The sequence below is a fragment of the Malurus melanocephalus genome, unplaced genomic scaffold (assembly GCF_030028575.1).
Source record: "Malurus melanocephalus ecotype Western Australia unplaced genomic scaffold, MMel_1.1 scaffold_120, whole genome shotgun sequence".
Classification (NCBI taxonomy): Eukaryota; Metazoa; Chordata; class Aves; order Passeriformes; family Maluridae; genus Malurus; species Malurus melanocephalus.
The window spans coordinates 1,668,738-1,683,698 of NW_026623352.1; the positions used below are offsets into that span (position 1 = coordinate 1,668,738).

General features: G+C 56.5%; 1 protein-coding gene across 2 annotated transcripts in view; it reads right to left on the reverse strand.

Annotated features, from left to right (window-relative positions):
• SLC16A2 (solute carrier family 16 member 2) overlaps positions 1–14,955 on the reverse strand; it is a 37,084-nt gene extending 22,129 nt beyond the window's left edge. Inside the window, exon 1 of one of the 2 annotated variants that reach the window (XM_057370147.1) lies at positions 14,771–14,955. In XM_057370147.1, coding sequence (XP_057226130.1) covers positions 14,771–14,831 — 61 coding nt within the window. In that variant the 5' untranslated portion in view covers positions 14,832–14,955. Of the gene's footprint in view, positions 1–12,791; positions 12,891–14,770 lie in introns of those variants that run through there. The other variant, XM_057370145.1, reaches the window with a different exon arrangement.
• Between the last annotated feature and the right edge of the window lie 6 nt (positions 14,956–14,961).

The following is a 14,961-nucleotide window of genomic DNA, read 5'->3' on the forward strand; positions in this document are numbered from 1 at the left end:
GGGGATGGGGTGGGAAGAGCTAAACCTCCCAAACATCCATCAGCCAAGGCTGGGGCACCCCAAGGATGAGCAAGATAGAAAAAAACATCCCTGTGTTTTTTGCTAGAACTCTACAGGCACTGCTGGCTCTGCCCTGCAGCACCATCCCCAGAGACACCCCCACCTTCACCCAYCCCCTGGAGCCCTCTGAACCCCAGCCATGGCAACCTCAGCCTGAGCCCCACTGGAGCCAACACCCTGAAGTGCAGAGGGCTGAGATTCCTCCCCGGCAGCACCCGGGCAGAGCCACCCACCCCAACATTACCAAAATATTTCAGTTATGTTACCGATTCACTCACAYCCAACATTGCCCAAATTTTCCTGAAGACAAAGTCCGCCCAATACCCGACAGTGAACGGGGCTGGAAATATGAAAGAGAAAATCCTGGTGGCTGCTCCAGGCACTTTCCAAGGGCAGGCCCCTCCCCAGGTGGCTTTTGAGTTGTTTTGCCCCCGAGGTTCATTCAAAAAGGAGGCAACACCTCCCTCCATGACCTCGTCCCCCTCAGCTCTCCCGCCACACCGGCATCTCCCCCAGACTGACCCGGGGCTCAGCCCCAGCCCAAACCCTCCTGTGCCATGAGGTGATGGCTGACCACACTGGAGGTGATGACTGACCACCAGTGGAGCCTCCTCCACTGCGAGAATTTTTGAAAAATCAAAATAAATGAAAAAAAAAGCCGTTTTAAAGCAGATTAAGCAGACCCCTGGGCAGGCACAGAGTCAGGGCAGTATCCTGGRTCTGTGTGACAAAACAGCTCCGTGCTGGGACATCAGGGCTCCGCTTCTCATGCCCATCAGGARGGGATTTTTTGCCCCAATGCTGCAGAGTTTCTCCTGGGTCTGCAGCACAGACACCAGTGCCTTTGGACAGTGCTCCTGCAGCCTACGGACCAGGAAAAAGATCCCCAGATGACACCACAGTCGTGTATCATCATTAAACCAGACACCCAGAGGGCGAAAGAAGGGTAAAACATCCATGTGACTTTAATCTCTTGGAGCTTCCTTACATGAAAGACCACATTTGAAAACAACTGGATATCTCCAGCAAAATAGACCAGGCTGTAATTAAGCAAATCCGATCGCTAAAGGAAAGTGAGAACCAGCAGTATTTTATTTAATTTTTTTTTTTTTTTAAAGCTCAGCAAGAAGCAGGTTACACCCCTTCGCCAACGGGCTGTCACTTTTGGCTGACCTGCTCTCATTTGAAAGTTTTTCAGACGCCGGGTGGCTCCGGGGAAGGGCCAGCCCTGCCCTGGGGTGCTGCGGGCCGAGGCGCCGGGGCTCGCTGCGGGATCAGCATCGCGGGCACCCAGCCCCGAGCCCCGCATCTCCTCGGGAGGATCCGCGATCGCAGACAGCCCGTGGGCATCCATATCCATATCCATATCCATACAAATGAACCCTGCAGCCCCCGCGGCTGGAACCCACGCGACTGCCGCGGGCAGAGCTCGCTCGGAGCCGCGCAATGTTTAACGAGACGGGGCGAGCTGGGGACAGCCCGGGCCACCCCGAGTGCCCCCGGTGCCAAAGGGCTCTGCAGCCAGGTGAAACATTAATGTGTTTTCCCGAGAAGATGCCTTCGCTTTTTTTGCTGCATCAAGGGCTTTGAGATGGGAATAAACAACAGGGCAGGTTAATGAAGGCTCCTGTCAGTCCCCGGGTGAGGTTTGGCCCTGAAAAGTCAGGGTGAGAAGCCACTCAYCCCATCTCTGGGGCCAGGGAGACTCCTCTTCCTGCCCGTGGAAATATGGCATTTTGGGGTGGGAGTGGGCATCAAAATTATGCTGTCTCTATAAAATTACCCTGTTTCTATAGGTGCCAGGGGTGTGATTACTGTAGGGAACACACCCCACAGCCCCCAGGCTTGTTTTCAACTGCCTGAGATCCAACTTCACCCATCCGTGCTCAGGGACAAAGGGAAAGCAGGCACCGAGAGCTGGAGTCTGGCAGGATTTTGGGGTATGGAGAGTTGTGAGGGGCTGGGGCAGCCCTAAAATACAAAGGCCCAAGCTGGGGTGGGTCTAACCCCTCTGCTCTCCCCAGCCCCATCCTCTGGCTGGAGGACACCAGTGTCTCYTGCCCTGTGACAGTGCCAGGGATGCTGAGTCTTCATCACATCCCTCAGCCTCTGCAGCGACCCTGGCACGAGGCAGCCTCTTCCCAAAGGAGCTGGCACATGCTCATGGGGTGGCATTAGGGACAGGCAGAGCAGGACAGGGGTGCTGGGAGCCAACAGTGAAGGGAAGAGTGGTGAGACCACGGCAAATCCTCACCATGGGGCTGAGCAGAGGCACCCACAGATCCCTGCTGCCCCTGTGCCCCTGCCCCGGACAGAAGGATTCCCAAATCCCAATTAAGCTGTGGCAAAGTGCCAAGCATTTTCCTTTGGCCAAGGAGTGACTCTGAATTGGGGCTGCTTTGGGACTGGARCAGCAAACACAGCCGAGCTGTGCTCCCCACGGTGACCACAGGGAACCCAGAGCTGAAATTGTCCCCTAAAAACATCCCTGCTGCAACACTGGGAGAGCAGGATGCTCGGGATGCGGGTCCATCCTTGGAATTGTGTCCATGAAGTTTCAGTGAGCCCAGGAGCTGGGAGAGGCACGGGGCAAGAGGGAATGGGGCGATGGAGCTGCTGAGCCCTGGCAGTGCCGCTGTCAGTCCCAGCAGCCGCCGGCCTGTCGGGATCCCACGGGCTTTGCAGAGCCAGGGAGAGGCTCGTTTTTATCTCCTGCTCACGAGGCTGATACCGCTGCTTCTCGCTGAACCAGTCTGACCATCGGGCCCAGCCAAAACTGATTCATTCATAAGAAAATGGGCAAGGAGATCGACTCGTCACCAGCCCTGACTAATGGGGAACCCRGCCAACAACCTGCTGCTGCCACTGCAGCCCCACATCCTGCTCGCTGGGTTCTTCATCATCCCAACTCCATCTTCCCAAACTGCAGCGCTCGGGGGAGGCTCTGCCCTGGTGCAGTCGGGTGATAAAGTGTGAGTTATCGGCTGTGGAAAGCGTCGGCTCACGGCCAGGGGCTGCAATCAGCCTGGCATTTTGCAAGAGCTAATTCCCGACTCGGAARCAGAGGAAACATTAAAACCCTCAGAGACATCACTGTCCGCGCTGCTCTGCCTCGCATCATCTTCCCAATGGCTTTTAGGGTTGTTTTCTTATCTCCGTCCTTCTTCATCCGGCAATAAAAATCTAAACAACCGCCTTTGTGGAGTAGGAAAACTCTCCCTGCTGTAAAAACTGTTTTCTGTGGGGTTTTTTTTGCGTCATTTTTGTTTATGAGGCCAGCGGAGCACAAGCCGTGGCGGGGGGAGGCTGCAGGTGGTGGGGCTGGGAAGATGCTGTCCCAAGGGAGGGAAGGAAGCTCCGAAAACCAGACTGGGGCTAATCTTATCTCCAGATGGAGRTTAGGATGGGCCAGCAGGAGTTAACAGCCAGGCACAGAGGTCAGAGCAGGACCTGAAGTGCCTCCTCTCCAGGCTCCTCGGTTCATGCTTTGGTTGATGAACTGAATAAGGGCAGAGTTTAACAGCTTGTAAAAAATCTGCCACGATTTCTTAGCTTTGGGCAACGCATTGGATTTTAAATGAATGTCTCTTAATAAAGGTTCTCTCCTAAAGCAGATTCCAAGGGAGATTTGCTCTCCCAGTTAAAAGTCTGTGGCACCATCCCTTGTCTCCAGTTCATGTGAGTTTTTATCACCTGACCCTGCAGGCATCAGGGCAGGCAAGGCAAAACTTTAGTTCTCAGTGAGAAACACAACCTGGGTCTTGAAAATCCTCATTTTCAAGGCAGAAAGGCACCAGCCAGGCCATTTTTTGGGGGGAAATGACCCAAATCTGATGCTGGAAGTGCTCAGCTGCCTCAACCCTTCCACAGGGGCAGTGGAAAACCAGGGCCACGTGAGTCAGAGACAAGCAGAGCTCTGGATACCGCAGCCAGCATCTCACCTCTCCCACACCACCCCAGCAGGCTGCCAAGGAGCTGCCAAATATAAAATTTTCATTTTCCCATCTTGCTTCCAGGGCAGTGATCGAGCATTTCACATGTGACACSGAGAGTGGAAAAGCCTGGTGTGAGGGCTTTAGGGTTTGTTCCCAGCTGTCCCTCCCAGGGGCACCCAGACATGCAGCATCAGCCCCATGCCCTCGTGCAGCTGTGAGGGTGCACCCCACACCTGCTGAGCGGGACAGGAAAAACCTGCAAGGGATGGAAATCGCGTTCCCAAGGTGYGAGGGAAAAGCTGTCCAAGTGGTTGACAACATCCCTGTCAGTCCTCACCCCTTCCCCTCCCAGGCTGGTTTCTCACCAGCTGTGAGGAAGATTCCCTGGAACCAGGACAGGCAGCACAGCTTTGATTTAATGCTGCATTTTCCCCTGGGTAGGGGAATGGTGGGGAACAAGCAGGAGGAGCCTCGCAAAGACCTCAAATCGCATTAGTGCTGAGGCTCCAATGAGTTTATATCAAAAAGAAAGAAAGATAAGGACCCAACACTGCCGATATTCCCTGCTTGGCAACTATCTCGATACCACTCTTGTTATTATCCTCTGCAATTAAGTGACAAAGCTGTAATTGCCTTATCTGATGGAGCTGGGCAGGGCAGCAAAGCAGGAGCTGGCCTCCACTGCATCGCCCTGGGTACCTTAAAGCCATCCTGTCCAAGAGGATCCTCCTGCTTTGTGGACAGATGGACAGATGGGACCCTAGAGCAGCTTCCTGTCCCCATCATCCCTGTGCCTGTGCCCTGCCCACTGCCATTCCCAGCTCCCACCGAGGCCATGGTCAGCCCTTCCAGGATGGGAGCACATGGAACAGAAGGGCAGCGTTGAATCCCCTCTGGGTGGGGAAAGCAGGAACAGATGGCAAAGGGACCAAACCCACAGCACCAGCGACTCCCCCAGCCCTTCCCACATCCCTGCTCAGCATCCTGGGCAGCCACACCAGTGCCAGGGGCCAGGGCAGTGTGGGAGCAGCCCTTTGGTGGGGGATCCAGCTGTACCAGTGTGACTGGGGCACTCGGTTTAGAGGAGGTGACCCCAGATTTCCCATCCAGTGCCTCAGCATGGTGAGCAAAGCCACTCGCAATAAAAAGCTGAACGTGGTATTTCCATCCACCCATTCACTGCCTCTAAAAGAGCACTGATGGGCTGTGGCATCTTCCCAGCAACATTAGCCTGGATTTAAGTTGCTTTCAGGTTTGTTATCCCCTGGCTCCCGATTCTTGCCATTTTTCCAAGCATTTTTGCATTTGACCTCAGCACCGCTCCCGACCCCAGGAGCTGCCAGCAGAGCCTTGGGAAAGACAACTCCAAAATCYGCTCAGTGTGAGCATCTCCCAAACCCTCCCCAGTCCCCGTGGCCAGTGAAGGGCACTGGCTCCCTGTCCCTGCAGCCCCAGGGGCGCTGTGCCCGTGCCCCTCTCGCAGGGCGAGCAGGATCCCGCCGGGGAGCAGCCACAAGAAAGGCCCATGCGATTTGCATCCTTAGCATTCTTTCCGTTTTAATAACCCAAGGTGTTACCAGCAACACTGTTACTGATTTTTATCTCGGCAGCGCCTTTTAAGAGCTCCAATTTGTTTTTCTTGGAGATCTCGTTTTGTTTCATTAAAGCTGACACCGAAGAGGCAAAAAGGAGACATTCTGGGCCCAGAACGAARAGATCCAGTTTAAATACCCCGTATTATTTTCTTGGAAACGCTTCTCCGTTGACTTTAATTAAGCTCTCCCCGGGCTCGCGAGCTTGGCGTGCTTGGCTCTCAAGCAGGTTTTAATCCCAGACAAGCTCCCCACACCCCCAGYTGTCCCCGCTCCCACAAATCTTAAGAAACAAACTGGGTTTTGCTGAAATACACGGATTAATACCTGGCCCACCGTCAAGAACATCCTGACGTTGCCTTTCCGTCACCAGTCACAGCGTAAGCACACGGCTCGCTTTGCCAGCAGGCCCAGAAAGCAGCTTTACTCTCTTCTGATTGTTTTATTCTCTCCTGGTTTATTACATTTTTATTGCCATTGAAACGCTGGGGATAGAATGGGGAGGTCCAKCTCTCGTGCCTGGCCATGCCCCAGAGCTGTCAGGGCAGGGTGGCCACAGCCTGGAGCTGGTGACCACGGTGCTGCTGCTGAGCCTTGTGCTGGGTGCTGCCATAAAATCAATAATTACCCCCCACCCCCAACCATGGTAGAAGGAAGTTCTTTAGGATGATTGCAAACACTCCAAAAGTTGGGAAATCCCAGGAGGGAGCTTGTCTGGGCATCATCTGGTGCATACCCATTATGTAATTGCTGTCAATCTTTAATCACAGATGATACTTTTCCATCGGACTCGATTCAGATGGAGCACRGGAGGCACGATCCTCACTGAAGGGGCTGTCATCGGATTTGATTCCCACCTTGATGGCTCCAGGTTCATTCACTGAGCTCCTCCTGCTTTGCACAGGGTCTGTACAAACCCTCTGGCCAGAATGCCTGGCTCCCTGGCAAACACCCACATCCCCTCCAGAGGGAAGGATTTTGCCTCTCTTTTACGCACAGGATCTGCAGGCGAACAGATTAAGGCCAGGAGCCTGAAACAAAAGCWTTGTTTTGGTGCCTGCTGCGAGATGGCCAAGAAAAGAGCTTTTGGGGATGCCACTGGGCAGGGTGGCTGCGTGCCCTGGGTGCCCCAGTGCAGCTGGTGCCCAGCATGGGGTGGTGGGTGGGTGCTGGGAGCAGGTTCCTTGGCTGCAGGCGCTGTGGTAGGGTTGTTTCTCCTCCCTGAGAAGGCCCCGGTGTTTGCCCGGGGCGAACCCCAACAAGTCAGCCCATGCAGGGAGYGCGGAGCCGCTGCGGAGCACGCGGAGCTGCCCGCCCCAGGAGAGCTGCTCTGCCKGGAATCCTGGAATGGGCTGGCTTGGAAGGGACTGCAAAGGCCACCCARGTCCAACCCCTGCCACGGACAGGGACATCTTCACCAGAGCAGCTTTGCTCAAAGCCCCGTCCAACCCGGCCTTGGCAAAGCCAGCCAGAACCCATCACCRAGCTGCTAAAGCCAAAATCAGAGCCAAAAAAGTCCCAAAGAAGAGGAGGAGCAGGGTTTGGTGAGCTCACCTCCTCCAGCGTGAGGTTTTGCAGACCAGATTGTCCCAAAGCCATGCTGCTGGCAGCACTGACCCCAAAACACCCTCCCCATCTGGCACTGGGTGCCAGCACCAGGACAGAGCGCTGGGAGCTCCCGTTGCAGCAGTGTGGCACAATGCTCCTCTGCCTGAGCCCTGCGGGATGCAGGGATGGAGGCACGGGATATCCCCGAGCTGGGGCTGCCCTGGGGTGTGCAAAGGGGTGCTGGGGCTGCCATCCTGCAGCTGTGTCCTCTCAGTGATCCCGCATGAGGCCCGGAGGTTGCTCGGAGCACACTGGYGGCTCCTTGCATGGAGGGCAGTGTGGCACAGMACGGCACGGCACAGAACAGCTGCCAAGCATGGCCAAGGTGAGTTCCACCAAACAACTCCCCACGGGCACAGGGCTGTGAACCGGCAGCCGTTCCTGCAGGCTTTCCCCCGTGTTTCACGCAGCTCTCGAAGGATGTRCTGGTGACAGGGGCACAAATAGCTCGTGCCTCAGGTAATTTTTTAGAGATCTACAACTCAAAGGGCAAGGGCGGGGCCGGGGGTGAAACCCCCGCAAACGTGCAGATGGAATGCAGGGCTGCGCCACCCTGCCCGCCGGGTGTRTCCCGGGGAGGCCGCGGCCGGAGCCCCGGGCGGGCGGGCAGCGCTGCGGGCAGGGCGTGCGGGCAGCGCCGCGTCCGCCGGCCCCGGAGCTGGCAGGACCTGTTGTGCGAGGTGCCGGGGAAAGGCTGCGATGGCTCKCGCCTGCGAGCGTGTTGCAGCAATTCCCAGCACACGTCATGTGCGTTTTGCAACCGCCCCAACTGTCTCGGGGTGGATGCGCCGAGAGGGCCCGCACGGAACCGAGCGCTCCGGTGCCCGCGGCGAGAGCGGCAACGCCCGGCGGGRCGGGCGGGCACGGCCCCGGCCATGCCCAGCCTGGCACACACCCCTCCATCGGGCCGGTCTCCGCAGGGCTGCGTGCCAAAGGCAGCATCTCCTCGCCTGGCGATACGGAATAATCGATCCTTCGAGGAAGAGGAGGGCAAACCCCAACACATCCCGGCTGTAATGGGTGCAGCAGCACATTTTTAGGCTGTACTGCTTGTGTCCAGTGTCAGTGTCCAGTGCCATGGTAATGTCATGGGATGCACACGCTCAAGGTCGTGGAAAGCCAGGGAAAAGTGATTCCACAGGGAAAACACCGGCTGCAAGGTGTGAGTGCACGGCCTCTGTCTCAGCTGGGAAATGCTGACACCCTCCTCTGTGCTCTGACCCACTCGTAAGAAACCCCTGAGGGGCAATCATTCCAAAAACAAGTGAGTGGGAGAGACCGAGGTATTTGGTGACATGCCAGAAAATTCCCTACTGCACACAGCCAGCAGCCAACAGCAGGCAGAGCCCCAGAGTGGTTGGACCTGGTCATCTTAGAGGCTTTTTCCAATCTATTCCATGATTAGGGAGTCAAGGTGGAGCCTCCAGCAAGGGGGCAGAGCTTTGGAAGTGGTGGGTGAGGTGGCACCAACTCAAACWCCACCAATGTCCCTGACAGCTGGGTGTCACCTCATCYGACCGTGCTGTCTCCCTGCTGCTGRCACGGGGTCCCCAGGAGTGACCRGGATAACCCAGCAAAAGRCWGCTCTGACCGCATTTCCAGAGGGTGCCAGCTGATCCAAATCCTGCCAGGGACAGTGGCAGTGGCACGGTCCCACGGGGCTGCTTTGCTGCCGCCCGGGGAATTTCCCCCCTGCACACACGGGATACAAACCCAGCTTTGGGATGATGGAAACCCCGGCAATTCCTCCTTCCCCAAACCGCCCTACRGGGAATTTGTCAGCCCTGGCTCCACACCCACCAGCAGCAACGRTCCCCATCCCACTGCTGGATTTTTTGGAAGGCTGCTCCGTGGTGGGGTGGGATGATTGATGGCTCTGCCTCGTACGTGGGATAATCCCTGCGAGCAGACGTGTCTGGARACGCTGGGGGAGGAGGGAGGGAGCCGGAGGAGCTGTCCCAGGGACACGGGCGGGTGACAACGCCCACGGGAGCTATGCACAGCCGGCCCCCGGGCACTGCCAGCCCGGTCAGGGGCGCCTCCCGGCTACGGGKTTTGGCCCAACCTGATGGGTTAGGTTTATTTTAAGGTGTTGGATGTGAACCATCCCAGCTGATGGTCAGCTGCCAGCTGCTGTGGGGTTTAAAGGAAATTAAAGGGAGACTTGTCAAACTTGTGGATTTCTCCCCAAACCAGGAAACGATCCTGTCTCTTTGCAGCCCCACAGCCTTGCACTGCATCGCAGCCCATCTCACCTCGTGCCTTCACATCCGTCCCAGCCCTGTGACCTGCAGCACCGACCCCTTCACCCTCCAATCCCTCCTCATCCTCATCCTCCTGCTCCTGCTCCCAGCCCAGTCTCAGTGATGGAGCTGCAGCTCAGCATCTTAAAAGTTTAACCTACAATCCAAACCCCACAAAGTGGAGGTGCTTTTATTCATTTAGTTGCAACTAAAAGGATCAAAAACCTCCAAACCAACTGCACAATTCTATGTACTACTCCTTCRTGTGCCACAGTGAGGTCACAGGAGCTGCCACCACTCGAGGACAATGGCCACCAGGAAATACAGCCCTGCTTCTTCTCAGCTGGCTGGTGGAGGACACTTAAAAAGAAATTAAAAACCACTAAAATGGCAAATGTGCTGGCTGAGAGGGCCCCTGCAGTCTTGAAAAACAAGAGCCTCCCCTAGAAACAGCACTCCGGCCTCCTAATAACCTTAATCGCTCCCGACAGCCCCAAGAACCAGGTTTAACAACATGACTGGGCTTTGTTTGCTTTTCAGGCTGCTTTATCTCACACGGCACCTTGCAATCAGCTCAGGCAAAACCCCAGCTCCTCCACAACTCCCCACTATTTCCCTGTAATCTCCAGTTCCCAAAACAGAGGCAGCTGAGCTGGGGGAGAGCCTGGTGCTGGCACATTTGGCATCCCACGGCAGGGAACCCCAGTAAATCTGAGAAAGCTCTGTGCTGCCCTTTGTACTCCCYGGCTAGCAGGGCAAGGTTATAAAAACATCTTTTTTATCTCTTTTTGCTGGATTTACATCCCCATCTGGCTGTAAGGTAAATATTGTTCATGTCAGTGCATCCCTCCGTGGCGTTATGGGAGGGTTGGAACCCGGATGGACRTGGGAAAGGCCCCAGGAATGCTGAGCTCCACAGCACCCTCAGCCAATAAATCTGTGAAACGGGGCCAGMACAGCACCCTGGTGATTAATCAGAGCTCCAGATTCTGCAGATTTGGGTAAGGAGGGCCCTCAGGAGATGGGAGCCCCTCAAGTGCCAGCACTGGACAATGACCCCCATCTCAATTTAGTGGGATCATTTCCAAGAATTACCTCTTGCAATCAAAAGCAACTTGGCCAACAGGGTGAGGGAGGGGATTCTCTCCTCCTCTAAAGGGGCTACAAGAGAGCTGGGCAGGRACAGGACACAGGGAATGGCTTCCCAGTGCCAGAGGGCAGGGATGGATGGGATATTGGGAAGGAATTGTTCCCTGGGAGGGTGGGCAGGCCCTGGCACAGGGTGCCCAGAGAAGCTGTGGCTGCCCCTGGATCCCTGGCAGTGTCCAAGGCCAGGCTGGACATTGGGGCTGGGAGCANTGCCAGAGGGCAGGGATGGATGGGATATTGGGAAGGAATTGTTCCCTGGGAGGGTGGGCAGGCCCTGGCACAGGGTGCCCAGAGAAGCTGTGGCTGCCCCTGGATCCCTGGCAGTGTCCAAGGCCAGGCTGGACATTGGGGCTGGGAGCASCCTGGGACAGTGGGAGGGGTCCCTGCCATGGCAGGGGTGGAATGGGATGGGCTTTAGGGTCCCTTCCAACCCAAACCATTCTGTGATTTACCCTCACCTTGGGATTTCTCTTCTCAGCTCCTAAAGCTCCAGCCACGGTCACCCACCCAGGGAATCACCCAGAGAGGAGTCCTTTTTCCTCTCCCTTTCATGTCACTGTCAGCACTGAAATGCTTTATTTTCTCCAAAACCAAATTCACTCATTCTTACCAAACCTCCATTACAACGCTGGAGGTAAAACCAGCCTTTTCCATCTGTGCTCAACTGTCCTAAGGATGTGCAATCAGCACAAAGAAATTCTCCAGCAAAACAGATGGAACTCAGGAATAAAGGTGGCACCAGCTCTCCTTTGGCCTTGAGATCTGGTCAGTCCAGGACTATGGTCCATGAGCCATTCCAGTGTCCCTGAGCACAGGGAGCTCCAGGGGTTGCTGCTTCCTGGGCTGGAGAGGGGAAGCTGCCCCTCAAATTCTTGCACACACATCAGAGGATGCTGATGGACACTGGGATGTGTCCATACACAGGAGCTGCTGCCAAACCAGACCAGCTCTTCAGGCCATCTCTCCCAGGGCTTTCAACTCCATTTCCAGGAATCAAAACATTAAATATTAAGCAAAGAGAGTTAATCTATACCTGGGATATTGACACAAAGCAGAGGYGGGGAGAAGAAAAAGGATAAATAGACTCAAAAAAAAATACATCTCTGCAGGCCATCTACCTCGGGCACAGCACCAARGATGTGTTTGGAGGGACAGGGTACACCAAGAAGTGCCACCTTCCTGGCTCTCCCCAGGTAGCTGGGGCACCCCTCTGGGACCTCCCTGGCTGAGAGCACAGCCCTGGTCAGGGACAAGGTCACCTTGTGGTCCCCTCTCCCAAGACTGGGGCAGCAGCCAAGCAATGACAGAGCAGACATGGAGGTGAGAAGGTCCATGTCCAGTTAATGCTTACCAGAACTGTCCTGCCACTCAGAAGGGATTTGGAGCTGGGGAAGATGAGGTGCTGGGATGGCTCACCTGTCCCCTGGCTCASTGTCAGCCCCGCTGTGGGACCAGCACCGGGACAGCCACAGATCCCTCAGCACCACAATGAGCCTTGTACAACCAGAGSGAAACGTCACCACTCATCTCCCAGCAAACACCCTCAAGCATCACTCAACACCTCTCCAGCAAAGCTAGATTCTTTTTTTTCCTAGCCGAGTGCTCACATGTACATTATTTTTTTKTATTCCGGTCTCAGCATTCCTCCACTCCCCCCGCAAGAAAACAAACCCGAAAGCACAGAGTGTGCCTTGAAAAGGCCCCGCGCTGGCGTCCCGCGGGGAAGGGGCACGCGGTGGTCGCACAGCCCGCCCGCCCCAGCCCGCCGTGCTTGTTGACATAGGCAGCACAGTATATTTCTTTAAAGAGCGGAGCCTATGCATTCGATGCATTGCTGCCACGGGGTTTGTTTTCAAAGCCTGACCCCAGACCTGAACTCCACGGATCCTGCGTTTCTCAAGATCAAACGCAAGAAAACGTGACCAATGCAAACAAGAAACAAACCTTGATAATTATAGCCGGGGCGGCTATTGTTTAGTGCCGACTAGCACCCGCTTCAGCATAAACAGAACCCTATTTTTAAAGGGATGCCTGACCAGCCGACAGCATTACTGCCCATTTCGCCTCCAAACCCCCTCTTTGATACAAACCCACCTCCCCGAGACCTGGAGGAGGTTTAAGAGCGGAGACAAAAGGCTGAGCCGTGCCCACGGCCATACTGGATGCCGCTGCCGGAGCAGGGAGCGGATCCTCGTCCTCCTGACCTGCTCCGGGTGACATGACGGGGATGAGGGGGATGAGGGGCACCCTGGGCTCCGGCTGTTGCTTGCAGCTGGCGGGCTCGGGCTGACGTCGGAGGACAAACAGACAGCACCGGTCTTTTCAGGAAGGCCRTATCACTTAGCGCTTGGAAAGGAGCTACGATATTTTCCTGATTATGTTTGCACGCAAACGAGCGCCGCGGGGAAATTATGCAATGCTGAGCGGGGAGGGGTGGGAGCGAGGGAGGAAGGGCTGAGGGGGGCCCCAGGCTGCACCCCGCTGTCCTCGGCCCCAGCCGGTGCAGCTGCAGCCCCGAAGGTGCCGCAGATGGGCTCCATCCCCGCCGCCGGAGCCTCGGCACCGCAGCCTGSGAGCCGCGGCTCGGCAGGGGTTATTAACGGCCTCTTCATTAAGCACCCAGACCAAAATGCATATATTCGTCACCCAGGCAATTTAATTACCGAGCCCGGGCTCACCTCGCACACCCACACGCCTTTCTTTCTCGAGGCCTCCGTGCGGTCAAAGCCTTAAATAAATAGATGGCAGGAGCAAGAGGCAGACGCTGACTCCTACAACCTCTGTCTTGGGCACGGAGCCTTTAAACCACCAGAACTCGCAGCATTTAATTTCTTTTGTTACCGCTTCTACCTTTAGAGCCCTGCCTTAGGCTTTCTAGATACAATCACAGGCAGCAGGAAACGGAGAGCTACACTATGAGCTTCCTGGGCATCACACGCGCGCACACACGGCGCGCACACACTGCCGGCCCATCAATCACCCTAATTACCACTGGCCACACGTCCACAGCTCTCTGTGGCACTCCGTTACTGCCCGTAATTACACGATCGCATCGTTTCCCTGGGAAGAGTATCACAGAGTTAATTTGGGACTGTAGATGTGGTGGATCCCGTAATGAATTTCACCCTGGCGCGCTCCCCGCCGCACTCGCCGGCCGTGCGCCAGCTACGGGAGGGAATGCGGGCAGCGCTGGTCCCCAAAACAAGGCTTTAAGGTSCTCACACAGCCCTGGCACTCATCTCTCCCCAGGGCACTCCTGGTTTCTGGCTGCTGCCCACGTCCCACCCAGAGTMAGGACAGCACCACAAGCAGGTTCCCGCAACGTCAAGCGCTCGTCTCCACCCGGCCGCGGGCSCCCGTCACAGGGATGGACACGATCTTCCAGGGACGATAGCAGGGTCTGGGACAAGGCTGAGCCACCCAACACCTGTGACCAGCTGGGACCACCACCCCAGCAGGCCGGTGTCCCCTGCCAAGTCTACATCAACACCAGGATCTTGGCAGCAAGAAACATCCCTTTTCTGCACGTTAACACCACCCAGTCCGTGTCCTGGCCGGGCCTGTAGGTCCTACCAAAACACACAGCTGGGTGCAGCCCACGGATCTTGCTTTTCAGGGATGTCAAGCGCTGGACACCCCGCGCCGCCCTCGGAGTGACCGCGCAGGCGGCGCTGCCAGCCCTGCCCTCGCCGGCCGTGCCGCTGAATGGACAGGGCTCGGAGGAAGCGTGTCAGCCGGGCAGATGCTCTCCTGCAGCCGCCCCCGGCCAGCAAGGCAGCCAGATAGAAAGCTTGAAAACCCATAAAATAGAACAATACTATTGAAAACTAGAGGGGGCGGCTCACACCCAGCAGCTGATTCACCGGCGCTGCTCTGCTTACCCCAAGACAYACCGGCAGGACAAGCTAAGGGCGTTTTTTTTTCAGCCGAATTACTTTTAATTGAGTACATCGGAGCTTAGAAACACATGATGCTTTCGGAGATAAATATAGCCGCGGCTACGAGGATAGAGGGGGCAGGGAGCAATCGAGGTTCAACACAGCCGAGAAGGAGCTTCCAGCTCCGGGAGGCAGCGCCGGCAGCGCCGCCGCACCTTCCCCCGTTCCGCWCGGGCATCCCCGCKCCGCTCGGGCACCCCCCGCCCGCCSTGCCCGGCCCGGGGAAGGGGCCGGAGAGCCCGTACCTGTTTTAAACTCTAGCGCCGGGTCCTTCTTGCCCTCGCCCAGGTCGCTCTGCAGCATCATGTAGAGGATCCCGAAGGAGTTGTGGATGCCGAAGATGGAGCCGTTGCACCAGGCGGCGGCGAAGACCACCACCCAGCCGAAGCCGCCCTCGGGGGGCTGGAAGGGCGCGGCGGCTCCGCTCGGTCCCCGC